This window comes from Microcaecilia unicolor, chromosome 9, assembly GCF_901765095.1.
Source record: "Microcaecilia unicolor chromosome 9, aMicUni1.1, whole genome shotgun sequence".
In the NCBI taxonomy this organism is placed as follows: domain Eukaryota; kingdom Metazoa; phylum Chordata; class Amphibia; order Gymnophiona; family Siphonopidae; genus Microcaecilia; species Microcaecilia unicolor.
The window spans coordinates 163,235,308-163,262,389 of NC_044039.1; the positions used below are offsets into that span (position 1 = coordinate 163,235,308).

A 27,082-nucleotide genomic window follows, 5' to 3' on the forward strand; every position below is an offset into this window, starting at 1 on the left:
GATCGTCACACACTCTATTAACCAATGAGAGAGCGCGGAACCGCAAGGTCAAAGGCTGAAGCGGAAGCCTGGTGAGTCTGTAGCCTAGGTGCCTGCCGTGCCGTGGTTTTTCCTACCCATCCTTCACCAGGTAATGCACACCAGAAACAGGGCGAGTTTGTATGTTGTCCTACTGAATTTGTAAAATGGTACACTGTAACGTAGTAGGTGACGGTAGACAAGTGACCAAACGGCTTATCTAGTCTACCTACAGATCACTGTTCATATTGTGAGGATATATAACCCAGCTGGTAGTCGTGGAGTGGAGGTGGAGGTGGCAGATGCCTTATCTAACTCTCAGTTCTTGTTTTATTCGTTCCTGGTTCTCAGTCCAAACCTTAGGAAACAGCTTTTCCAGATATCCACAATGAGTAGGTATGCAAAATTTGCATACAAATCTACCTCGGGTATATTCACCGTGGTATCCTAAAAACCTGTGTCTGGATGCGTCCTGAAAACTGGCTTAAGAACTACTGGTTTAATTCAATTCATAAGCCTAACACCAGGATTTGCACTAATCCAGATGTTCTTAACCTAGTCCTCCAGACACATCTAGCGATGCGGAGGATGGGTTTGCATGCAGATTTATGTCATACGTATTCATCTTAGGTGGCCTGAAAACTTGAGTGGCAAGGTGCATCCTGAGAATTGGGTTGAGAATCCTTGCGTTAATCCAAGTGACTACCAAAACCGATTAGCCTGTTACTGGAAATCCGATTGCTTTGATCTTGTGACCTTGCTGAACAGTGTCACCTAGTTTGGACCTGCTTTGTTTCTGGGGAGTTGTAGGCTGTTGATGCCAACACAGCTACCCAGTGACTTGCAGTGTTGTTGGGTTGTGCTGCCTTTATCTGGTCCCCCCCCCCCCCCTTTTTTTTTGTGTGCATCACCTTTGCACTGCTTCTAGAAAGTAGAAAGATAGATGGATTGTTTGCACCCCTGCAACCTCACAATTTTTTTTCTACTGCTGTTCTCTAGCATATCCTGAACATGGTTGAGTTCTGTAGCTCTATCCTGAGCATGTTTACGTTGTCTTGGTACTGCTTTCCACTATCCCTTTATCATGTGTATGTTTGTGATACCCTTTTAGGAGTCAGTTTTCAATAGCAAACTTTCTAGTTTGTTTTTTTTACATCAGTATTGAATACAGATTTTTGGTTAGAAAACCAAAATATGCCTTCATACTTTGTACTTAAAGAGCTGCCAACTTACCCACTTCCAGGAGGAAGCCTTTTTAGTGGCATTGAGGTGTATTTTCAAAGCACTTAGACTTACACAAAGTTCCATAGTAACCTGTGGAACTTACTAAGTGCTTTGAAAATGAGTCCCATAGTAGCATAGTACATGATGGTAGATAAATACCTTGGTCCATCCAGTGAGCCCAACAAGATTAACTCATAGTATATGATAGATCATATCTGGCCTTGCCATTTTCAGTGCATAAACTATAAAAGTCTTCCCAGCATTGGCTTAATTTTCAACTACTGAAATCGCCGTTGAAGCCCACTTTAGCCCACCTATATCTGTCTAGCCACAATTGGGACACAGATGGTAGTAAGTGAATTCCATTACCATTTTTGTCTCCATCACCTCCCACAGGAGGATATTTTTTGTTTCATCTAGGGCTGGGATGGGCAAACACGGTCCTCGAGGGCCACAACCATTCAGGTTTTCAAGATTTCCACAATGAATGTGCATGAGATCTATTTGCATATAAAGGAAGCAGTATATGCAAATCGATCTCGTGCATATTCATTGTGGAAATCTTGAAAACCTGACTGGGTTGTGGCCCTTGAGGACCGTGGTTGCCCACCCCTGATCTAGGGTATATATATTCGGATCAAGTCTCTTATACATCTTTTGGTGCAAACCCCATATCATTTTTATTGCTTTTCTCTGAATCACTTCATCTTTTAAAGCAAGATATGGTCTCCAAAACGGAACACAGTATTCCAAGTGGTGCCTCACCAGTGACCAGTATTATTCAAAGTGCTATATTTTAATACTTAAGAAAAAGTCCTGTGAAGAACACATTAAAATAATTTGCTTAAGTGAAAGTAAAAAAAAAAAAGTTATTGCATAATATAATACTACATTGAATGCATTAATGTTTTTATTTCAACAACTTTCTTGCTCTACAATTCAATCTACTTTGCTTTTAGTAAAACTAAATTTTTGAAAATGACTTGTCACTCATGTGAGTGCATTTCTGAGTCATTAATCCAGCACAGTTAAAAAGGTTTTCAGCAACTGCAGTAGCAGAAAGTGGATTATTCTGACTGATAAAAAGTCCCTTCAAATCAGGCCGGGTTGCAGTACTACTAATGTCTCCCTTCAAACTAATAAGTAGTCCATCTTCCAATGGGGCTGAAGTAATGCCTTTGACAATAACTACTACTACTACTACTTAACATTTCTAAAGCACTACTAGGGTTACGCAGCGCTGTACAATTTAACATAGAGGGACAGTCCCTGCTCAATGAGCTTACAATCTAAAAAAAATCACCAGAAGCAAGGGGTCAAAATCGACAAAGTTCCAAACAATAGTTAGCACCAATAAATCCAACATAAAGCACTGGAAATCTGCTCATATAGCTTTGTGCATAAGGGAGCAAAGGCCTTGCTCTGACTCAACACTTTTGCTGTATAGTCATGAAAGCAAAGGACTCTTTGGTTGTCGCAAAGTCTGCAGAATGTCTTGTTTATGCACAAAATGTTGTTGCTCGTCCACGTGTGGTGCTTTTTAGGCTTCTTCATTTCTCTTAGTGCCAAGCCTACGCACACACTCAATTTTAAGAGTCTGCCAGAGAGTCCAAATTAAGAGATTGCGGGATCCAAACCGCCAAGGTTTTTAGAAGGTCATAAGTACATAAGTATTGCCATACTGGGAAAGACCAAAGGTCCGTCAAGCCCAGCATCCTGTTTCCAACAGTGGCCAATCCAGGTCACAAATACCTGGCAAGATCCCCAAAAAGTACAAAACATTTTATACTGCTTATCCCAGAAATAGTGGACTTTCCCCAAGTCCATTTAATAATGGTCTTTGGACTTTTCCTTTAGGAAACCATCCAAACCTGTTTTTTTTTAACTCCGTTAAGCTATACGCCTTTACCACATTCTCTGGCAACAAATTCCAGAGAATGTGGTCCTGCTCTAGACCATTCTTTTAATTCTTGTAAATGTGCTCTCATGGTTTTTTTTTTCCCTCCGGGGTGTCCACTCTGTTGGTAATCTTCGCGTCATCTGCAAAAAGGCAAATTTTTCCTTCTAAACCTTCAGCAATGTCACTCACAAACATACTGAATAGAATCAGCCCCAGTACAGATCTCAGAGGCACTCCACTGTGCACCTACCTTTTCTCTGGGCAGGTTCCATTTTCTACCACCCTCTGTTGCCTGTCAACCAGTTTCCAATCCAATTCTCCACTTTGCATTCTGACTTCATCCCACTCTGCTTATTATAAGCCTCCTGTGAGAAACTGTATTAAAGGCTTTGCTGAAATCCAAGTACATCCAGCGCATGTCGTTTTATCCAATACTATGGTCTCGCCAGTCAAAGAAATCGATCAGATTTATTTTTCAGGATTTTTTCTGTGGCAGTCAATTACAGTTCTCCAGGATTTTCCTCTATAAACATAGAACAGAAGTATTTAGCATGTCTGCTTTTTCCTCATTACTCCACATAGTGGAAGTCAGCAACTTTAAGTCTTACAATTCCATTTCTAGCCTTTCTCCTTTCTCCAACATATCTGAAAAAAAAAAGTCATCTCTCTTAACATCTTTAGCCTTTTTTTCTTTTGCCTGTGCTTTCACTAGCTGTATTTCCAGCTTCAATTCTTTTGAGTTTTACCTGGTAATCTTTTCTATGTTTCTCTTGTTGCGTTCTTCTGTATTCCTTGAACGCTGCCTCTTTTGACTTTATCATCAACCAACTGTTTGGAGAACCATATAGATCCTTTTTCTCTTGCTTTTGTTTACTTTCCTTGCATAAAGGTTTGGTGCCACATTAGCTTCTTTCAGCTTGGCTCCACTGCCTTCCACTTCTCCTACGTCTACCCCTCCCATCAGCTCTTTCTTCGGGTACTCCCTCATTTTGCTAAAGTCAGCATATTTGAAATATAGTGCTCTGAGTTTTGTGTGTCAGCTATCCACTTTAGCTCTTAGTAAAAGGGGTCCTAAATAACTTGGCAGCTTTGTACTTATCTGTGTGTGCGGAGGAAGAATGGCACCTGTATGGTTTTCCTTCTTCAATCTAAACATACCCAAACGAATTACTGTTTTTGATGCAGTTGAAAGAGCATAAGCTATAGATGCAAAAACTACTTGAAGGCTAATTTTCATTCAGGTCGATTTGTAGCCTGGCCCAGTGGTTGGCTTGTGTGTAATCCTGTCCCTTGCCCCTGGGGAGGGGAAAACACATCAGCCCTAGAGGCTGGAATAAGAGAGACAATCAGACTTAGATATAGGCGCAACCAATAAAAATCTTTATTGGTATCTCACTAAGCCAATACAAAATAATTGTTCTCTCTGGAGCAGGTTGTCACCCAGTAGCCAGACGCATAGACTGAATAACAAAACTGCTCAGCAAAAACTTTTAGCCATCACATATATACAGTTGTAAGTTTTATTTCTCCCAAATCATGTGATTTCTCCTAAACTAACTTATGGTCATATATGGATTTTCCTGTTTCCTTCCATCACACAATATAGTAATATACAAAAATGGCAATTTCCTGTATTTTGAAAATCCAATGAATAAAATAGATTTTTGGAAACTTTACTCAGTAAGCCTGTTATTTTATGAAACAGGAGGAAAACCTCAAGAAGCACCTTCATATGCTCTTTATGGCAAATAGAAGGGCTAGGGCTTCTTCATCATAGGAAAAAACCTCCTGGATTTATTTAATTTGCATATTCAAAAATTATTTACAACATCATTGATATATAGAACTAATTCCGATGTTATACAAAAAAGTACTTAGCTTTTTTATGCCAAACACCTCGATGGCTCCTTCATTTGACTGTTAAGACCGTGGTCGACGTGAGCTCTCGTTTCGCCGCTGCTGTCTCAAAACCTCCGGTCTAAAAATCTGTCAAAAGAAAAAAAACTGAATGAGCCACTTAACCTCTAAGACATCGGGCAAAACTTTTTTAAATCTGCTTACTTTCCGTTCAGATTTTTTTTTTCTTTTGATAGATTTTTAGACCGGAGGTTTTGAGACAGCAGTGGCGAAACGAGAGCTCACGTTGACCACGGTCTTAACAGTCAAATGAAGGAGCCATCGAGGCGTTTGGCGTAAAAAAGCTAAGTACTTTTTTGTGTAACATCGGAATGAGTTCTATATACCAATGATGTTGTAAATAATTTTTGAATATGCAAATTAAATAAATCCAGGAGGTTTTTTCCTATGATGAAGAAGCCTTAGCCCTTCTATTTGCCATAAAGAGCATATGAAGGTGCTTCTTGAGGTTTTCCTCCTGTTTCATAAAATAACAGGCTTACTGAGTAAAGTTTCCAAAAATTTATTTTATTCATTGGATTTTCCAAAGAGTGGAAACTGAATCCCTGACATTGTTTAAGTAGGTTAAACTATTTAATTTCCTGTATTCTACCATCTTCTCCTACTTGTGTTCACATGCACACTTTGTGGCAATTGGCTAATTCCTTATCTGTAAAGTGTGCTCGCAGCGTGCCAAAACCATGTAGCAAGCAAGTAAATTTTATAAAACACATGGTGTCCTTCTCTGAACACATATTTCCGTTTGAACATCTTGGACCTGCAGAGTCCTCAGTCTCTCATCACCAACAAGGTTATATCCAATTGTATCTGCCATATATGGACTGCATAGCCTCAGTTCCTCCTGTCACCTTGACATGTAACATGTACTTTCCATTTACTGAGAAAGCACTGTAACTTACATGCACAGCTGCAGGAAGAAACTGAAAATATGCTGAAGACAGCAAGGCTAGGAAAGCTGGCGGCTAGCAGGGCCGTATTACAGGCCTAGTATAGGAAGGAATATACACTTGTATGGGTCCAAGGAACTCAATTGTTTTATTTTATTTTGTTTAACAAAAAAGCTTAAATAATGGGTGAATGAACTTTTGCAATGCTCCTTGTTGGCATTTCTATTTCAGCTGCCAATATGTAATTGTTCTCTTTTCAGAAACCTGTGATGTTGTTATTTGCGAGGTTTGTGCAGCCACTGCTTAGTATACAGAAACCATCTTCAGGTGGATACCGGCATTTTTGGGCCTGGCTGAATGCTGTTTTTAACAAGTAAGAATTCCTATTCTAGGCAAGGCTTTCTAGCAGTGTATTGATGAAAATGTTTCTGTGATGGGTTCTAGGGCTTTTTACAAATGTATTTATGCAATTTCAAAATAATACATGAAGCAAAACACTTGTACAGTAACAGAGCTGAGGGAGCAAAACATGAGCTAATGGCAAATATGAGGATTTTATTTTCCTTCTTTGTATATCTCCCTATAGTCCTACCAGTAGAGAGAATTCCAAGGTTCAAAAAAGTCTTTCATGGTGGCCATCCAAGCTGACAACCTAATCCAAAAAGAACAGTTATCCTAAGACCCTGTAACAGTTAACCTCTTGGTGGCCAAAAAGCCAGCAACTGAGAAGGAGCAAAGAAAATATACTTTGAGAATTTAAGTTAACCACACACTGGCAGGGAAATTTAAGAAGAAACAGACCCCCCCCCCCCCCCCAGTTGAAGGGTGTAGTAACAAACTGCTTCTGTTTCTTTTGAGTTTCCCTAGAAACATCAGGAAAAATTCACACTTTCATTGAAAAACTTCCAATGTTTTTTAAAGTAAAATTTTAATAACTAGGCCCAATCAGTGGGTAAAGCTAAGGTAACCATTAAAGTAGAGGTCACCATTGACTCAGACCCAGAAGGCTCCAAAAAATGTTATATTCTCCAAACCCACAGTTTATGTTGCCTGTTACTGCTCTTCATGTTGCGGCTTTTTAGATTTTTTTGATGGCAAATAGTAAACCTTTGAACAAGGTGTCAGATTAGCCTCTGGGATCCCCAAAATTTCCCTCAAATATTAACAAAACATCTCTGATAGGGAAATAAAACTGGCGCAAAGAAAAATTTCAATATATGGAAATTGTTTATTTTAAGCATGTTCTCTGAAGTCGCTGGAGCCCTTTTACTAAGCCGCGTAAGCATCTGCGCCTAACATGCACCAAAATAGAGTTACTGCGTGGCTCCTGCGGTATTTTCATTTTTGGCGCACATCTGAAAAATAATTTTTATTTTTGGACGCGCGTAGGTCATTACTGCTAGGTCAATGGCTGGCAGTAAGGTCTCAGACCCAAAATGGACGCGCAGCAATTTTCATTTTGTCACAAGTCCATTTTTGCCAAAAACTTAAAATGGCATTTTTTTGCAGGTGCACTGAAAAATGATTCTGCGCGTGCCCAAACATGCGCCTACACTACCTCAGGCCATTTTTCAGCGCACTTTAGTAAAAGGACCCCTCTGTTTTTCCTCTAATATTAAGTCATTAATGAACACAGTTTAAATGGACTTTGTCATTTTTATCCTTCTTTAAGTTAGCTACACAGTAGGGTGGAGGGGATGGGTGTAGAGTGGGTACGGATGGTTATGGCTCTGTGTGTCTGCATTTGGGTTGTAATAGTATGTGTGTGTTGATTATGCGTGGAAACTGGTGGGTGCTTTGCTTGAGGATATTTCTGGTTTGTGTTTTTATGGTCTTGTTATGTTGGCCTCTTGGGGGTGTGGCTGGGACCCTGGGGGGCCAGTACCGAACGTAACGGGCTCTTTTGGGACTTTCTTTAGTGGTACTATCGGTTCTTTGAAACTTATTTCTTGGAATGTATCAGGAATTTCGTCTCCTGTTAAAAGAAAGAAAATCCTGACTTTGCTAAACAGAACACTTTAAATTGTGACAGGGCTGGACTGGTGAGGTGTATACTTCTCATTGACCCAGAACAAAGCTGGGGTAGCTGTGTTCAGAAAAATCTGCTTGATGAGGTGAAATTGGTGTGTAAAGATGCCAGGGGCAGACATATTTTACTGCATGTTAATTATGACAGGGTTCCCTTTTATCTACTCGTAGAATTGGCCACTTTGGGTGCATGAGATCTCTTCATGCTGGTGACTTGGATCGATCTTGTGGGAGGGTGGCATCCATGGAGCAGAGTTCTGCTTGGGGTGGCCCTTATCTGTGTTCTGCGCTGGGCTTGGTTGACCCTTCTTGCCTTCTGCACCCAACCGAATGGGACTATTTCCTTTTTTTCTCGAGTTCATCACACGCAGTCCCGCATTGACTACCTTTTACTGTCCCAGTCCCCGTTCGCTCGGGTGCAGAGGGCGGAGATTGATCCGATGGAGGTCTCAGACCATTCTCTTATTTGGCTGCAGCTTGATTTGAGGTGGGCAGCCCGAGCTCTCAGTGGGTGGAGAATTCCTGCTTTTTTTACATGATGAGAAGGACTTCCAGACTTATTTGTCTCAAAAGTGGTAGGAATTTCTTAATTTTAATGCACAACATCAGGATGACCCCTTTTTTGTTTTTGGAAACTGCAAAAGTTGTACTGCGTGGTGATACTGCTTATGTAGCAACCCGTACGAAGCGTATTGCCCAGTGTATCGTTCATCTTGAAAAGAAACTTTCTCTAGCAAAGCAGGCCCGCATACATTATTCTTCTCGAGACACTGAGGAGGCATTTTTGGCCACTCAGGCTGCATTAAATGCACTTATTCATGAGAGGAAAAGGAAATGCTTTTTTTATCGTAAATCTCAATATTATCGTTATGGGAACGAACCGGGGCCGCCTTTTAGCACAAGTGACTAAGCAGTGTCAGGGCTCATGTTATATTGTTAGTTTGTACTCATTTGAGCAGGTTGTGACTAAACCCCAAGAGATTGCATCTAAAATTTGACTATTTTCAGAGTTTTTATGTGGCACCACCTGACAATACTGGTCCACAGATTACAGACTACTTGGAGGACTCTAGAGATACCTGTGCTTATCTCCGCCGACTGAACTTGTTTAAAAGCGCTATTATATGCGAAAGAAATTGTTAGGTATTAATTAAACAGTTGAAACATCAGACTGTACTGGGACCGGATGGTTTTTTGCCAACACTTTTTTAAATGCTTTCGATTAAGTTAATTGGCCCTTTGCAAGGCTGGTATCCATCAAGGTTTGTTTCCTCTTAGGGCCAATGATGCGCTTATCTCTCTTATACCTAAACCATGTAAACTGCATACCCAGTGTGACTCTTACAGGACGATCTCGTTTCTTAATGTGGCTATCAAGCTTTTGGCCCGAATTCTTTCTAATCGTTTGGCGCTTTTGCTACCATCGTTGATAGGGGAATATCAAGTTGGGTTTGACCCTGGATGGCACTCTGTGGTGAATGACTGTAAGGAGTTGCTTGCGATGTCGACAGCTCAATTGGATTGGGAGCCTGGTATGTTGGTGGGGTTAGATGCTGAAAAGTCTTTTGATTGCGTTAATTGGACTTGTTTTACATTTTGCGCTATGTGGGTGTGTTGGGTTGGTTCTGTCAAGCCCTTCATGCTCTTTATTCCATTCCACATGCTGCAGTTTTGGTGAATGGTGTTCGAACAGAGCCATTTCCAATTGAACGTGGTACTTGCCAGGGCTGTCCTTTGTCACCCTTGCTTTTTGGCTTTTATTTATTTTTTTTGTTACATTTGTACCCCACGCTTTCCCACTCATGGCAGGCTCAATGCGGCTTACATATGGTATACAGGTACTTATTTGTACCTGGGGCAATGAAGGGTTAAGTGACTTGCCCAGAGTCACAAGGAGCTGCCTGTGCCTGAAGTGGGAATCGAACTCAGTTCCTCAGTTCCCCAGGACCAAAGTCCACCACCCTAACGACTAGGCCACTCCTCCACGCCACTTATTAAGAGCTTCTTTTGCGAATGATAAATTCTGATCCGGGTATTATGGGCCTTCAGCTTGGTATAACTCCCTTAAAGATCCTGATTTATATTGATGATATAATTGCAACGCTTTCAAGCCCGCAAGTTTCTTTGCCCCGGCTGTTAACCTCAATAGATAAGTTTGGTTTCTTTTCAGGTCTTTCTCTTAAACTCCATAAATCTTTAGCTCTTCCCTTACATGATTTAGTTCAGTGGAGCTGGGAGGAGAATTTCCTTTTTGACTTGGGCGTATGATGCTATGCTATGCAACAATATTTAGGGTTGTGGATTCCTCGAGATCTTTTGCGTCTTTATGCCCTTAGTGCCCAGCCCTTGCTTTCTTTCACTTTGCAACAGTGATTGTCTGTCTGCAGATCCACCTACACTCGCACAGTGGAGATCCTTGACATTCAACAAGCCTCATTGGAGCGTCGAGTATTTTCTGATATGGATTCTGTGTTGGGAAAGCATTTTTGTCATATGGGAGCATTTTTTGGTCATCACTTAAACCATTGACCAGACATCGCCTTCTCAATGCCTGATTCACCGTTGACTGATGGGTTGTCTCACAGCGCCATAAGGGGAGGGAAGGGGGTGTAAGGTTGGGTGGGAGGGCTTACTGTGGTTTTCAAATTGTTGGTTCAAATTTTATGCTGATTTTCCTAAAGTTTGTCATTGTGTGTGCTGAACCTAATAAAAATGATAAAAAAAAATTTAGCTACATAGCTAACCACCTTTTTCCAGTTCTGCTGAGATCTTTTCAGCTTGCGATTGTACCAAAGTTAAATTTTGGGACAACACACTGAAGCTTTGGCCAGGTCAGCTATGGGTTCCCAAATTGCATCTAAAGTATCCACCGTGGGGTGGGTTTGTAAGCATGAAGGTAACAAGTTATGTTAAGAGTTCCGCCTTCTCCTGTTGTCACCACAGCCATCAACTGTACCTGTTGGGACACAGAAGATTCTTGTTGTCACTAAACCTTCACCTGGTTCAACAGCAGCAGCTGCTGTTGTCATCACTAAGTTTCCAACTGCCGCGTCCTCCAAGCTAGTCTCCTTTCTCATCCTTAAGAACCTTTGGCTCCTTCCAATGTAGATGCAAAGGATGCCGGGACTGTTGAACTCTGCACATAAAGCTGTGGTGGAGGAACTGGAAGATCAGGGCTAAGGGTAACATCTGATGCATGGGAGACTAGGTTCTGCTAATACTTAGGAGTCTCCAACAGGTCACTTCTCGATCCTTGTGGTTGAGGTCCCAATCTGCTCATGAGAACATCAATTGAGCTACATGAAGGTGCGAAGCTGCAGTCGCTGGCTGAGAGAGATGCGGCAACTGCCTCCCCTTATGCTTGCCCATAATAATGAAATACTACAAGAAAGGTAAAAGCAGATCAGATGGACTTAGCACACTTCTGCCTTCTTGGAATCCTCCATTCTTTGAAACTCCCATGCTTTCTTTTTTTTTATGTTATTTACAGTACTGCTGATTTTGTAAAGGAGAGAATAAAATGATGTATAAATATAAATAAAATGTCTTTTTAGAAAGTTTGCAAGTGTAGTTGCCTTCCCCCATTTACAAGCAAAGAACTCCAAACAATTTCTATTAGTGCAGGTGACAGGTGAAAGAATGAATCACAGTGAATCTAAGGATGTTGATTTGTATCCTGCACTACAAGAGTATGAGGGGCCTAGGCAGAGGGGGCTTTATTTTCCACAAATTGTAGTTTGTTTTCATGGTACAGCATGTCTTCAGAGGCAGAAGTAGAAGCTAGGGCAAGGTGAACGATTGCCTTAAGGTAGTATTCACTAGTAGCTTGTTATGGGGCTATAAAATGAGTATAAATAATTTACAGCATGTTTTGCTATCTGAGGTTTTGCCTTGCAGGCTTCATTTTGTGCTGTTAATGATTGAATCAGTTATACTGGTCACTCTTTTGTTAGTGGCAGAGGGTTGGAGGTGAGCCTTCCCCTCTCAGTGATCTGTTTTGGCCTCTGATGTTTTTCTCAAACATTTCCTCCTCAGGGCTGGCACACACAGCTGTTATATGAGCCAGGAGTAAGAGGTTAGGCCTGGCCTTTCTGTTTCACAGATTCCCTTATCACCCTTGCTAGTAAATTTTGTTTTGTAGGGTACTGCTTTCAAATAGAATAAACAGGGACTAGAAATGCCACCTCACTTTGAGAAGTAAGGTAAAAACCCCAAATTGATCAAGTCTTTCTCCAGAAACCTTCCTCTTGGCAGCCTTCAGCCCCACAGCTTGGGCCCTGCCATTTTTAGGGGGAGAGTGTCCCCCAGTGTTTTCAGGCTGGTAATATCTCACAGCTCTGGTAGCTTCTGGAGCCTTATTAAGCATTTATAGTATATGGGCTCTGGCTTTCTTTGGCTCTAAGTCCACAGATGTTACTTTGCAGCCGTTACTGAAATGGAGTTGTTGGATCCACTCGCATGCATAAGCCACCAAATCTCTGAAACAGAAATGCCACTAATCCTTAGCCTCAAGATTAAAACAAGACTGCTTTACTATGCTTGAGACATGATTCACCACTGTGTTACATCAATTACAAAGCCTCACTAATGATTCCCGTGCGGCAAATAAGAGGAAGCCCATAGGAATTGAATGGGCTTCCTCTCATTTGCCACACGGGAATCGCTAGTGTGGCTTTGTAAAAGAGGCCCTTAGTGACAAATATTGTGATCTACTTTTCTAATTGCTTAGGTTGGTGAAAAGTGTGCACATATGTTTACATTTTGCAGACTTTACAGGATTTTCAAAGCAAAAGTATCTACACACATTTGCACCTGCTCATTTGTGCTGATGCTTTTTCTGACAAAAAAAGAAACGTATGCTATTGAAATTTCAAAAGTATGTGTGTGGTTCTAAACTCTATACTTTCTCTCTCTCTCAGAAAGGCCTCACCATACAGCAGGTAACAGTAACTATGAAATGCCGTTATACACATGCCTTTGCCTACATTCAGGATGGACAGTTTTGTGAAAGCCCATCTCAGCTGGTAGCACTGAGAGTAGAGGAGCAGCCTATTGGTTAGTGCAGCATCCTGAGAACTGAGGTTCAGTTCCCACTGCAGCTGCTTGTGACTCTGAGCAAGTCACTTAACCCTCCATTGCACCAGGTACAAAATAAGTACCTATATATAATATGTGAACCACTTTGATTGTAACCACAGAAAGGTGGTATACCAAATCCTATCCCATTTCCCCCTTTACCTATGGAAATGGCTTTTGAAAATCTGTTTGTTTGTATATATGTACTGCATGTGTCAGTAGCAGACACACAAATGGGTTTAGTTAGCCAACTTTGAAACATGGCACTATCAAAGTCTTTCAAACACCTATAGTTCTTGCTGGTTATAGGAGCTTATGGATACTTGAATAGGCTTTGTAGATTAAAAACACAGGAGAGTGTTTGATAAGGGTTGATTATCACTTAGCTATTTATTTATTTATTAGGATTTATTTACCGCCTTTTTGAAGGAATTCACTCAAGGCGATGTACAGTAAGAATAGATCAAACATGAGCAGTAGGCAATTAGAGCAGTAAAAATATTCAAACAACAATACAAAGTATGGCATGGTATACTACTTGCAATGACAACACAATATGTACTAGAACGTTATAATTGGTAGTGAGGGGTAAGGCAAAGTTGTAACATATAGATGAGTAAGAAAGTAGGAAGAATTAGAAAGTAAGGTGATTGATTTTAAGAAAGTTGCACATGAGGTCAGAGAGATGGTTAAATATTATCTCAGCTAGCATTTTTAATACAAATGTTATCTTTCATAAGGCACCAGCAATATACAGGACAATATAATATATGCTGGGATTCTTCCATTTAGTCTGGTACCTGAAATAGAATGCCCTGCCTTAGTGATCATGTGACTCTGAGCTTTCGTACAAGTGTAGGATTAAGGAACAGGTTGTGGTCCAATAGACCTTGGAATTCAAATCTTGTCTAGGTTTCCAATATAAGCTTTCACAATGTTATCAAGATGCTTGCTTAGTTATGTAGATTTCTATAACATATCCTTGCCAAAAAAAGCATTCAGAAATAGAGGACTCAGAAAGAGGACGACAGGCAAAAATACTTCTAAAAGGTAAGAGAAATTAGAAAAGCTGTCAGGAAAGCAGAGAGACAAATGGAAGAAAAGATAGCCGATATGGTAAAATTGGGGGACAAGATGTTTTTCAGATATATAAGTGACAGGAGAAAGTGCCAAAATAACATTGTAAGGCTCAAAGCTGAGGGGGAAAAATATGTAGAAGCTGATAAGGATAAAGCTGAACTGCTTAACAATTATTTCTGTTCTGTGTTCATGGATGAAAGGCTGGGGGGAAAGACCACAGAAAACAAATGCAAATGGGGATGGATGTATGGTAGACCAGGACCAATTCACAGAAGACTGTGTTCTTGAGGAGTTAGCTAAACTAAAAGTAGACAAAGTGATGGAGTCTGATGGGATACATGTGAGGGTGCTCATGGAACTCTGAGAAGTTCTGGTGGCTCCGCTGTCTGACCTCTTCAATGCTTCCTTAGGGGCTGGAGTGGTCCCAGAGGACTGGAGAAGGGAAGATGTGGTCCCTCTGCACAAGAACAGAAGGAGGAGGCTGGGAATTACAGACCTGTCAGTCTGACCTCTGTGGTGAGTAATGGAAATGCTTCTAAAACGAAGGATCGTGAGGTCTCTCGAATCGAATGGACTGCAGGACCTGAGGCAGTATGGCTTCACTAGAGGCAGGTTGTGTCAGACAAATCTGATTTCTTTGACTGAGTGACCAAGCAGTTGGACGTGGAAGGGTCGCTAGATGTGGTATACTTGGATTTTAGCAAATCCTTTGACACAGTTCCGCACAGGCGACTGAGAAACTGAGTGAAGCGGTGCAAAGGAAAGCTACGAGAATGGTATGGGATTTGTGTTACAAGACGTATGAGGGGAGACTTGCGGACCTGAGCATGTATACTCTGGAGGAAAGAAGAAACAGGGGTGATATGATACAGACGATCAAATATTTGAAAGGTATTAATCCGCAAATGAATCTTTTCCAGAGATGCGAAGGCGGTAGAACGAGAGGACATGAAATGAGATTGAAGGGGGGCAGACTCAGGAAAAATGTCAGGAAGTACTTTTTCACGGAGAGAGTGGTAGGTACTTGGAATGCCCTCCCGCGGGAGGTGGTGGAGATGAAAACGGTAACAGAATTCAAACACGCGTGGTATAAACATAAAGGAATCCTGTTCAGAAGGAATGTATCCTTGGGAGCTTAGCCGAGTTTAGGTGGCAGAGCCAGTGGTGGGAGGTGGGGTTAGTGGTTGGGAGGCGGGGATAGTGCTGGGCAAAATCACTTTAGACCCCCCCCCCCCCCCAAAAAAAAAAAAAAAAAAAAAGAACATCTAAATATCTTAAAGAAAACTTCAACACTGTATTGTGGTCTGATTCCAGAGCAAAGGAGACCACTATCATAGACCTTTTGGTAACAACTTCCAACGAGGATTCCAAAAATGATGTCTGATTCATAACCTCCTCCCTTGGGCCCTGATTATCAGATTAATTAAGGCCCAAAATATATTTGGCTTTAATTATGGGAGGCAGTGAGTCCACTGGCATCTTCAGTACCTCAAATATTTTTTTTTAATATATCAGTAGGAAAAATAAGAGGAGTCTTAGGAAAGTTCAAAAGTCTTGAGTTAAATCTTCTAATTTGATTTTCCAGGTACTCCCAACCTGTGATGGGTATAGTTCCTGTCCTTTTACTGCAGCCCCTTCTTAGCCTTCCGTAGTCTGTCTTTAAAGAATCAATTTCTAAGGTCTTTTTTGCAGTGACCTGAGCTTGGGTTAGGACAGCATCAGAAACTACAGCAATATCAGTAGTGTTCTGCCTTGTTAGAACCATCAAAGAGGATTGCATGGAGCTAATTACATTGCACAGTGATTCAAGTGTCAACACAGCTGATCTCTCACATGCCCGGCTCCTGAGAACTAGATGCAGTCTTACTCCTAACCCTGAAAAGATTGCACACGGACTGCAGCAGTGGTTCTTCATTCGAGGTCAGGACCTCGTAGCCCATAGTCCCCTTTGCTCATTGAGCTCCACCCCCGCCTGGGGCAGCATGTTCGAGCCCTACTCCGGTGTGAATCTGTTTCCAGGTTGTGGCCTTGCTGTGCATGGCATGGGGGGATCAAGGAGACCCCGTTACCACTGCTGCCTGAAGCTTCCAGTAAAGGCGAAAAAGCTCAGATGATGGACCCACAGAAACCCAAAATTACTCCAGGGTCACCTGCCCCATCATTGGGGTTGAGGCAGGGTAGCCCATGGGTCTTTACTCGTCTCTTGCTCATAATAGTCAACACAGATCTGAAGAGGAAAAGCTTCACTGGAGCACTTATTGCAAGTACATCCTTCTCCTAGAGCCCTGTGAAGAAGCATACATAAAAGTAACAAAAAAAAAAGTTTTCAAGTATCTAATTTTTTTTCAGTTGGAGGTAGTCCAAGCTGCTGTTTTATCAAGGGCTATTGTAACATTCTTTACCTTACACTTTCTAAGACTTTTTTGGTTAGATTACAATTGCTGCAAAATGCAGCAGTAAAGATTTTATGAAAAATTACATTTGATAGGCCCGTAGCATTCTTGAGATTACATTGCTTCATTGGCTTTCTCTAATGGCTAGGATAGAACTTAAGCTTCTGTTATTTTTACGATTTTGAATGGATCATGTCCTCCTTACTTAACTAATTATTTGCAACTTTGTACTATGACACAGTCTTCTCAGAATATCTATTTTGCTTAGTTACAACTTCCTTCAGCTTCAGGTACTACATTGTGTGCTAATAAAAAATTTAGAGGCGTTGCACCAGAATATTAGAAGGCTTTACTAATAAAGGTTAAAAGAGAACAGGAAATTTACTAAAAACCTGGTTATTTGCTAAGTACTTTGATCCTACTGTTTTTATACTTGGGATGTTTTTAAAGCTGTGCAATCGATATTTGTGGTTGTTTCTCACGTATGTTGTATTTATGTTGTAAGCTGCTTAGAGCTAAAATGTTTTTATTTAATTACTAGTAAAAAAGCCCCGTTTCTGATGCAAATGAAATGGGGGCTAGCAATGTTTTCTTCTGTGTGCATGTGGGAGTGTTTGTGTCCCTGCCCTCTGGCCTCTCTCCTCCCCCCCCTCTGAGTCCTTACAGAGCCAGCAATTTGATTTCGGGCTCTGCTGTTTTCCTTCACTGACTGTGTTACAGAGAGGGCGGGGCAGACACTCATAGGGAAACCGGATATCTCGCCCCCTTCACACTTCCGGCTGGAGGCTTCATAGAACGTTGGTGTTGCTTTTTATATAGAGATATTAGAGTGGAGGATCAGCCTAGTGGTTAGAACTTCCGGCCCTTGTCATCTTGGACAAGTTGCTTAATCCTCCATTGCAGTAGGTAGAAACTTAGGGACTGATGCAGAAAGCCACAAAGTTAGAGCTGTAACTGATGGCTCAGTGTGCAGCATCTACTGTGAAAATTACTGTATAGACACAGTACATTTTGTTGTTAATTTCACAGTTGGCATACAAATTACTGCTGCATTTAAAACATGACAGTAAGCTGCAGCTCGTTGCAAAATGTCCCCCTTCCGCAGTGTGTGAACAGGATAACGTAGATTGTCAGCCCACCAGGGACAGAGAATTGTATGCCTTTGTCCTTGTGCAGTGAGACCTCTTTTAAAAACTTTTAAATCATTACTGAAGCCTTGGTATTCAATTACAAACTCCTGAATGCTGGAATGACTGGTTTTGGCCCCATTTTTCCTGAAAGTATATATCTATTTTTTGTTTAACCTTATTTGAATGATATGTGTTCTTTCCTTTCATATATTGTGGTTCTTTTCTTTTTCTATTTTGTTTGGGATGTTTAGAAGAGTAAACCGTTTTGCCCTGCTTGCCAGTTAAAGCGGTTTAGTAAGTTTGGAATAAACAAAGACTATGTGAACCGCTTTGATTGCACCATTGAAAGGCAGCATATCAAGAATCTAACAATTTTTAATGTTGGGGAGTGGGTTAGGGGGCTGCTAGATTTCCAGGGATTGGTGCCAATGCAGAAAAAGAGTTGATTGGAGCATTGGGGGGGTTTAGAGTAAGCCAATACTTCTGCTGCCTCTGTGTCAGAGCAGAATTGCTAATAGACTACTGAACATTTATTTTAAAGAACTGTACGCCAATGTATACCGTGCAGTTTAACTCCCATGCAGAATCCGTTTCTACATAACCCTTGTTAACCGAGTGTTGCTGCTCACAGTAGTTTTCTGCATCAGTCCCCTTACTACTAATCATTTCTATGACTAGACGCATGCAGCGCTGTACATATTATATATATAGGTACTTTATCTGTTCCTAGAGGGCTCACAATCTTAAATTCCATGGCGTCCCACAGATCAATCCAGAGACTTGTGGGTTGTGTCCCTCTACCAGCAGGTGGAGACAGAGAGAACCTCCAAGGTTTGCTAGATGTGGACCTGTGCAGCCAGCTGAACCTCAGTATTCTCTCTTTCTAGCAGGTGGAGGGACATCTCTGTGCAGCTCTGGTTTGATCTGGCTACCGGTGTCCTTTGGGCCTAGTTTAGCACAGACAGGGGTTGAGTGGCTGTTTGCAGCTTGTGGTGTACACCTGGTGGTGCCAGGTCCCTCCCAGTCTCCCCCTACCTTTCCTCCGTCGCCCGGGGCTGTTGGCCTGATCGGGTATTTCCTTTGTCTCCTGACTGAAAAAAAAAGGTAAGAGACTTTTTTTTACTGGATTTACTGTCTGCGGTTTTGTTTTGGTTGGTTAGTTTTTTCGGGTTTTCGTTGTTCTGAATGTTCCTTCGTTTGATTTAAAAAAATAAAATAAATAAATATAGAAGTGGTGGAAGTATGTTGGACAATTGGTCTGACAATGTCAGGAGAGTTTTCTATTGTTTCCATTCCACTGCTTTGGTATCGTTCATACTGATGTTCAGCTGGCTGCACAGGTCCACATATAGCAAACCTCGGAGGTTCTCTCTATCTCCACCTGCTGGTAGAGGGACACAACCCAAAACTCTCTGGATTGATCTAACCATTAGGCCACTCCTAAGTACTTAGTGTACCTGAATGTAACTCACCTTGAGACACTATTGAAAAGGTGTGAGATAAATGTATTTTTATTTAGCTAGATTTATTATTATTTGCTGTAGAATTTAAGCTACCTTAATATGTTTTTCTTTGCATTTTTTTTCTGGTCTCTATTTGCTTTGGTTTTGTAAGGTGAAAATTTGTGTATTGTTGTTCATTGTTTTAATAAAACTGTTTCAATTAAAAAAAAAAAAAAAAAAAGGACAGAATAATTAGAATGGTGGGTCGGTCTCTTGCTAGGGCGATTAGAAAATAGTCTTGTCATCTGCTGCAGTCACAACCCCTGACAGTGAGATGGGCTGTTCCCTTCTAAAGCAGACTTCCTTTATGCTTGAAGTGAAAGTCCTCTTCTCACTTGGTGTAAAAGGGTTACACAACCCCAAGGCCACCAAGTAATCACCAGTGCCCCAGCAAAAGAAGAGACCAGTGAGTGAAAAGAGAAAAGGATATGTTGTAGTTGTTCCCTGTTGAGCGAGATTACACTTGGTATACAAGAGGAAGCTGTGTAGTTTTAAAAGCTACATGGAGACATATCAGCCATGGAGTGCTGAAATCATCTTTGGTGAGGGCACATCTGTCTCTTTCAGGGTCTGTATGTAAGTGGAAGTAGGGCTTCTCTTTGTTGGGATTTTATTTCAGCAAACCTTGAGCACAGCACACAGGTTGTTTTGAACTGTCAACAGCACCAGCCACCTCCTTTGTGTCGCTGCAGCTATCAATAGCACAGTGTGCCCGTAAGGATCCTGCCTTTTCAAATTAAAGTCCCTCCAAATGGAAGCCCAAACTGTAAACACTCTAGATGTTCCACCCTCACAAGCCCACACCCTGCAAATTTGGTCTTTCATCCAGCAGGTAGTGACAGAAACAAAAAAAAATAGCCAGAGGAGTTTCGTTTCCTATCACTAGCCAAATCAAACTCCTTTTTTCTTCATTGTTGTTGTGTCCCTGGCAGCCAGCAGCAGTAAGCGTATGGGGGTGCAGTTGGAGAAATTTCAGAATAGGATTTCAGTTATAGGCTGGGTATACCATGCTTAGCAGTTTAGTCATTATCACAAGATGCTCTTATGATAGAGTTAAGATTAGGCAGAAACACTCTTGAGCTAGACTTTTTGGGCATACATTGTCATGGGGTGTCTGTTGCCATTACTGTCTGCACAGGAGCTGTCTCAGCACGCTTATTACAGTTCACAGCTTATGTTAGAATGCTGCCAACCACCATGTCTTGTTTGTAATGAAGAGAAGTACTCAAGCTTGCCTGTGAATAAAAGTTTTGCTGAACACAGTGAATCATCATTTGTATAGTTACCTGCTTCTAAAAGACCTGCAGCAATTTTTGGAGTAGCTACAAGAGCAGTTCCTTTAGCAGGACCACTGAGGCTTAACGACCCAGAGGGTGGTATCAGAGCAGGTAAGGAAGCATTTAACGTTTTTTAGGGGCCACAGCAAGTTTAGGGAGTGCCTCAGCTTCTATGACAAAAGCTGTAATCAAATGTCTAATTTCAAGTGCAATCAGATCTGAATTGTGAAAATTATTTCTTATTTGTTAGGTGGCAGCTAGTGATCTTGGAAATTACATGTATGAGCTTCCCATTGCTCAAGGCAGATTCAGTACAGCAGAGCTGACATATCTCCCTTTGTGGGGCCACAACTCCAACTAAAGTATGCTGACATCTATCCCCACTGGTACACCCAACTTTAGCCACACATGCAGAACAACAATAGACTCTTGAAATACAAGTGACCACAAACTAAAAATACTAATGTAGGCAAAAATTAACATGAAACCCTAAGGTGGCAGATTCTGTATGCCGTTCATCCCCAGAAAGAAATGCATTTCCTCCTATACAGTGCAAAATATAAAGACAGTAGCTATAAATTATCAGAACTGTCGTATCAGTCATTAAACTGAAAATAAATAATTTTTCCTACCTTTGTTGTTTGGTTTTATTTTTCTGATCATCTCATTCCAAGTTCTGCTTCCCTCTGTTTGTGCTCTTAATCTTTGTTTCCAGGTCCTCCTGTCCATTTACTATTTCTTTTCTCTCCTCCTTTTCAGCTCCTATCCTACATCCATCTTTGACACTGATCTTTCACATTCAGCATTCTTCTATTTCCTGCCTCTCTTTTTCCATCTTCTCCTCCCTTCCCATCCATCCATGTGTATCTCCTCCCATCTTTCCTTCTCTTCCTCTCCATCCATGTGCAGCATTTCCTGCTTATAATATATGTAAACAGTTTTGGTTGTACCACAGAAAGGTGGTTTGTTAAATCCATGATCCTTACCCGTTCTCTCTTCCCTCCCTTTGCTCCCCCTACCCTCCGTTCTCATCGGCATTTTCCCCGCTGTTTCTTCCATTCCCCTTTTCCAGCAGCTCCCTTTCTTTTCCACTTCATGTTTAGATTCCCCCTGACTCTTCCCCTCCTTTATTCCACTGTCCCTTCTCCTCTGTCCAGTATCTCTTCCTGACTCACCTCTCTGTTTCCTTTCCACCTGAGCCTAGTATCACTCTTACTTTCCTTTTAGCCACTGCCACAAAATGAAAGGAAGTGTTTCTTTTCTATTTTAACAGTGGAGTTCTTTGTTAATTTCTTTTTAAATTTTGTATTGTACACCACCGAGTTCTTTCTTGTAAAGTTAAGCAGTATAGCAAATTTTAAATAAACTATTAAGTAAAATGCAGCACAAGACCTTACAGCTTGTGCCCCAGCGTCTGCCAGTCTCACCCCTGATGTAAGGTCCAACACTGCCTTTTATGTTCCCTTCTGCCACAAAGTGCCTAGAACTGCGATTTGGAAAAAGGTGCCAGGTGGTCCTAGGAGGGCTCAAGGGCCTTTCATTGAAGAACAGCATCAGTACAAGCCTGAAGCCCTTTATAGCCAAGGAAATGGCCTGCAGCTACATGGTCAAAATAGTGTCTTAATTATTGGAAGATATGGAAAAGCCAGCAAAATAGTTGTCACATGTGTTTCATTAAATTGTTCACTAAAAAAAAAAAAAAAAAGTTCTTGAGAAGAACTCAAAAGTAAGGTGGATGTGAACACACATAGGCAGAGAGAGCTTTTTTGGCTGTGTGTTCTTCTGTTTCCACTTACTGGTAGGAGGAACAAATCCCAGATCCTGCACTGTTTTCCCTCCTAAAAAAAACCAATGATTATGTAGGAAACTTTCCTTGTTGCTGTTAATTTTTTTTTAATGATTGTATGGTTGCCATGAAACGTTTTTAGAGAACAGCAGCTATAATACATGTAAACACATTTGCAATCAGTGTGCAGCTTGGTGTATCCATTACAATGTCTAACAGAGGTCCCCACTGCCGGCTCCTGGGACCCCTTTAATACACTTTCAAAGGGCTCTAGCATAGGCACAGCATGGGAGAAACTATCCTAAACAGACAGCCTACTGTGAGATCTGTCATAACACGTTTGCTACAGGAAAGATTTGTTACGCTACCTTTTTGTGGGATAACCAAAGCTGTTTACATTTATTATATACAGGTACTTTCTCCTAATGTACGCTTTTGTACCTGGGGAGGTGGTGGGTTAAGTGACTTGCCTAGGGTCACAAGGAGCTACAGTAGGAATTGAACTCAGTTCCCTAGGTTCTTATCCCACTGCACTAACCATTAGGTTACTCCACCCCTAGCCCATACTACAATGGGCAAATAGACTGGTGTAACTTGCCAATATTGTCTCTCTGTCTAAATTATGAACAGATTATTTTCTCTTGTACCATATTGTATATTAAGAGAGAACTAAACCTTTTTTTTCCCCCCCCAATATCACTAGGGTGGACTACGAACGTATAAAGGATGTTGGCCCTGACAGAGCAGCATCTGAATGGCTCTTACGTTGTGGAGCACGAGTGCGTTACCAGGGATTGGATAGGTGGCAGCAGGACTATAATGGACTCCCCACAGGTCCTTTAGGAAAATATAAGATCCAAGCAATTGATGCTACGGACTCCTGTATCATGCATCGGGGGTTTGAATATCTAGGTAACCAAAATTCCAGCCTTCCAGGTTTCTAAGATAGGGAGATTAAACCTGTCTTAAAATACTCAGGCCTCCTCAATATATAATAATTGGATGGGAAGAGGATGTTGAACAGTTGACTGTGAATTGCCGGTCTTTTAAGTGGTAGGGTAGCCATGTTAGTCCACTTTTAAAGGTAACAAACAGAAATAAAACAAATAAAATAAGATACCTTTTTTATTGGACTAAATACATTATTTTGATGAGCTTTTTAAAGGCAACCCTTCTTTAGATCAGAAACGAGCAAATGAGGGCATATATCAGAATATGTATGCCATCATTTGCTCATTTCTGATCTGAAAAAGAAGGGTTACCTTCAAAAGTTCATCAAAAATGTATCCTTTTCTTTGTTTTGATTTATTTCTATTTATTACAGTCTTTTAAGAAAATAAAGCTATTTGAACAGTAGTAGTAATCAGATTTGGCTAGAAAGGCTTGAATCATCCATAAAGCCTAAACATGCAATAGCATAATTAGTTCTGAATGGAAACCCATGTGCTGGGATCCCTGTCCTGAATACACTGTAATGTGATGAGGCCGCTACTGCAGCTAATAGGGTTGAAGCTGGCACCGATACTTGTTCTCCATTTTAGATGGGCTCGAGCATGTACAAGAAATTAAACTGTGTAAGTGTATCTACATCGAAGATGCGTGCCTGGAGCAGTTAAGCAAGACTGTGAATCTCCAGCAGACTCTGCTGCGCATGGAAATCATTTCCTGTGGGAACGTGACAGACAGAGGCATCATAGCACTGAACAAGCTCAAGTATGTGATAATGTGTTCCCAGTGCGAGGGCTGGGGCACTTTTCTTTATTTCATCTTGAATATAAAGAAAAATGCTACCAGTAGTGCACAGTATATGCCAGATGCTCAAAAAGGAGCAGAGAAGGGTGTGGAATGAATGATGCAAGCCCTGCTGGAAACTGGCTTGTAAAGGGAGGAGTGGCCTAGTGGTTAGAGTGGTGGACTTTGGTCCTGGGGAACTGGGTTCGATTCCCACTGCAGGCACAGGCAGCTCCTTGTGACTCTGGGCAAGTCACTTAACCCTCCATTGCCCCATGTAAGCCACATTGAGCCTGCCATGAGTGGGAAAGCGCAGGGTACAAATGTAACAAAAATAAAATAGATACTATTGGAGATTCTACATGGAATGTTGCTACTATTGGAGATTCTACATGGAATGTTGCTATTCCACTAGCAACATTCCATGTAGAAGGCTGCGCAGGCTTCTGTTTCTGTGAGTCTGACGTCCTGCACGTACGTGCAGGACGTCAGACTCACAGAAGCAGAAGCCTGCGCGGCCACATTGGTGATCCGCAAGGCCGACTTCTATATGGAATGTTGCTAGTGGTTAGGGTGGTGGACTTGTGTCCTGAGGAACTGAGTTCAATTCCCACTTCAGGCACAGGCAGCTCCTTGTGACTCTGGGCAAGTCACTTAACCCTCCATTGCCCCATGTAAGCCACATTGAGCCTGCCATGAGTGGGAAAGCACAGGGTACAAACGTAAGAAAGAAAAAAGAAAACCGGGTATAGCTGTGGCACTTAGCAGTGTTGCTCTCTGTAAAGCAGTTAGAACTTCCTTTTACTGTCCTAATTTTCATTTAATTTCTGAGAAGTAAACCACCCTAGGAACGCCACTGGTCTCCAGTCTTCCAAGTAGCTGTGCACAGTACTTTCTCTTGAGCTTCCAGGCCTAGTTGGGGGGAGACAAGTGCTTCTATAATTTTTCTTACCCTTCTGTTTTGATTGAAAATTGTGCTAAGGGTGTGCATTTGCTAATTGTTTGCAGGAGCCTTGAGTATTTATCTCTGAGCAACCTTCCAGGATTGAAAGACAAAGAAACAACTCTTGAAATCCTCAGGACAGCAAGGCCATCACTAAAATTAGAGTTAGACCTGGACTAAAAGTGGTCTTTGAAAACCAGGCTCAGGCCTGACATTGGTTTGCCTTGCTGGAGAAAAAAAAAAAATCCTTCCACGCTGTTTATGTTCCACACTGCTAGGGAAGAGGAAAAAAAAATGAAGGGTGTTAATGTGCTCTGTAACCTGCTGTGGGATCCTTCACCATTCAGCTACTTCTCAACTGCAACAGTGTGAGAGAAATGATGGAGAAGAGAGAAGAATCCATCTGAACTGCTGCTGCAAGATAAATAGTAACTGAGCTGATATCTGGTAGAAAGCTCCTTTATTTGGATGTGTGTGAGGTGTAGTGGTGAGATATAAAGGTATCAGACTTGTGGCTTTCTCTCCATTTCAACAATTGTATATATCTGCAGTTTGGAGTGGTTCTTGGACACTGATTATACGTTGTTCTTTTTGCCTAATGTATGTACTTTAATACAGGTCTGAGAATGACAGGAACCTTGCAAAATGAAAGTGTCAAGGGCAAACTCAAAATTTTGCCTGTAGTAGACTATCTGATGTTATGAAACAGAGATAGGTACCCCTCAAAACAGAAGGGAATTATTCTACATATCTTATTTACCAGACAGGGTTGAACTTGAACCTCACAAGTTCATACCCAAAAAGCAGTGGTGAGGGACTCTCTTGCTCCAAGTCGCAACGCTAGCCTGTCTTCAGCATGCTGTTTAAATGGAATGATTAAGTAACTTTTTATCCCAAAATGGTGCACTGCCAAGTGGACATTCTATTTTAGAATATGAGAACCACTTACTGGCAATCACTTGGGTGCTCCAGCAATGAGCACTAAATCTGATGTGCAGAAAAATGCTTTCTTGAGGCCATAGGTGTGATCTTTGCTAGCTACCCAGAGTAATGATTCAAGATGGAGCAAAGGTTGGAGAAGGTTCAGCTCAAAAGAGGGGGAGGGGGGAACTACTGCTCCATTCGTTTTCCTTCCTTATATTCTTGATCCTGACCTTTTAATATTCTATTTCTTTGTAATTCATTGAAGAATCTGCCATATGTTAAGATTCCCGTGGAACTTATTTTGACATTTTAATTATTTTAAAACAAGAGTCCTGGAAATGCTTGTTAATGCTAAATCTCTCTTGTTAATACACTACTGGGGACTTCTGTTGACTATAATAAAAGACAAGTAGGTGAGCTAAGGTTTAAAGTTAATTGCTCTCTATTTTATCCATTTTGGTTTTACTGTATGCTGGTGCAACATCAGATATAGAGAGCAATTCAATGCCAAGACCTCGCATTCGGGGTGTAAAGTATTAGTCTGTTTTATTCATGGCCAGTGGAGTGGGGTGGACATATTGCTGGACCAACTTTTTGCCTTAAATAGCATCAGGAACTAGTCAGCTTGGGGCATCAGTGATGAAGGTGGGTTTGTTTGCCCCTTCCCACCCCCATCCACTGCCCTTGGTTTTATTTATACAGTGTTCTGGAATTTAACCAATCAAAGGCTTGAGGTAGTGCTGCGGATTCAGTAAGACACATTATTGAAGATTTATTTTAAAACACACAATGGCTGAAAATTCCAGTGTATGAGATTTAATACCGTACAATAATCTAAAGCGATGTGACCTGGGAGAAAGTGCATCACAATATGAAATGGATAAAGAATTTTCTCTGTGTTTTGGCTCGGCTGGGTTACTGCAGGATGTATGTCTGGCCTGCAGTTGATCACGTTGTGGTGCCAGCATGATAATATCCTCTCTGAGGGTTAGTAGAGTCTAGCTGTGTTGAACTTGGTATTTTTTTTCTTTAAATACATGATTATATCTGGATAAGATAAAGGAGACTTTTCTCTGTGCAATACTGCACTAAGATTATTTTAATTAGGGAGGTATGCCTAGTGGTTAAAGTAATGGAGTGAGAGATGGCGCAACCTGAAACCAGGGTTCAAAGCCTGCTCTTGCTCAAGGTCAGAACGAGTGGCAAGTCACTTTGGGGCCCTTTTACTAAAGCATGTTAAGTGCTAACAAGTTCTTAATGTGGGGG

General features: G+C 41.3%; 1 protein-coding gene across 1 annotated transcript; it reads left to right on the forward strand.

The window, feature by feature from the left end:
- Nucleotides 1-34: 34 nt before the first annotated feature.
- On the forward strand, nt 35-27,082 carry DMAC2L (distal membrane arm assembly complex 2 like). Its single transcript, XM_030215339.1, has 5 exons — nt 35-130; nt 6,207-6,319; nt 22,922-23,130; nt 23,760-23,931; nt 24,958-27,082. Exons 2-5 carry the CDS (start codon nt 6,216-6,218, stop codon nt 25,070-25,072), a joined length of 600 nt encoding a protein of 199 aa, XP_030071199.1. The 5' UTR covers nt 35-130; nt 6,207-6,215; the 3' UTR covers nt 25,073-27,082.

What these genes read in the sequence shown, in the direction of transcription:
- DMAC2L (XM_030215339.1), top strand. Translation starts at nt 6,216, where the DNA reads ATGTTGTTATTTGCGAGGTTTGTGCAGCCACTGCTTAGTATACAGAAA. An exon ending in TCGGGGGTTTGAATATCTAG is followed by an intron (nt 23,131 to 23,759) that starts GTAACCAAAATT and finishes TCTCCATTTTAG; the next exon opens with ATGGGCTCGAGCATGTACAA. An exon ending in ATAGCACTGAACAAGCTCAA is followed by an intron (nt 23,932 to 24,957) that starts GTATGTGATAAT and finishes AATTGTTTGCAG; the next exon opens with GAGCCTTGAGTATTTATCTC.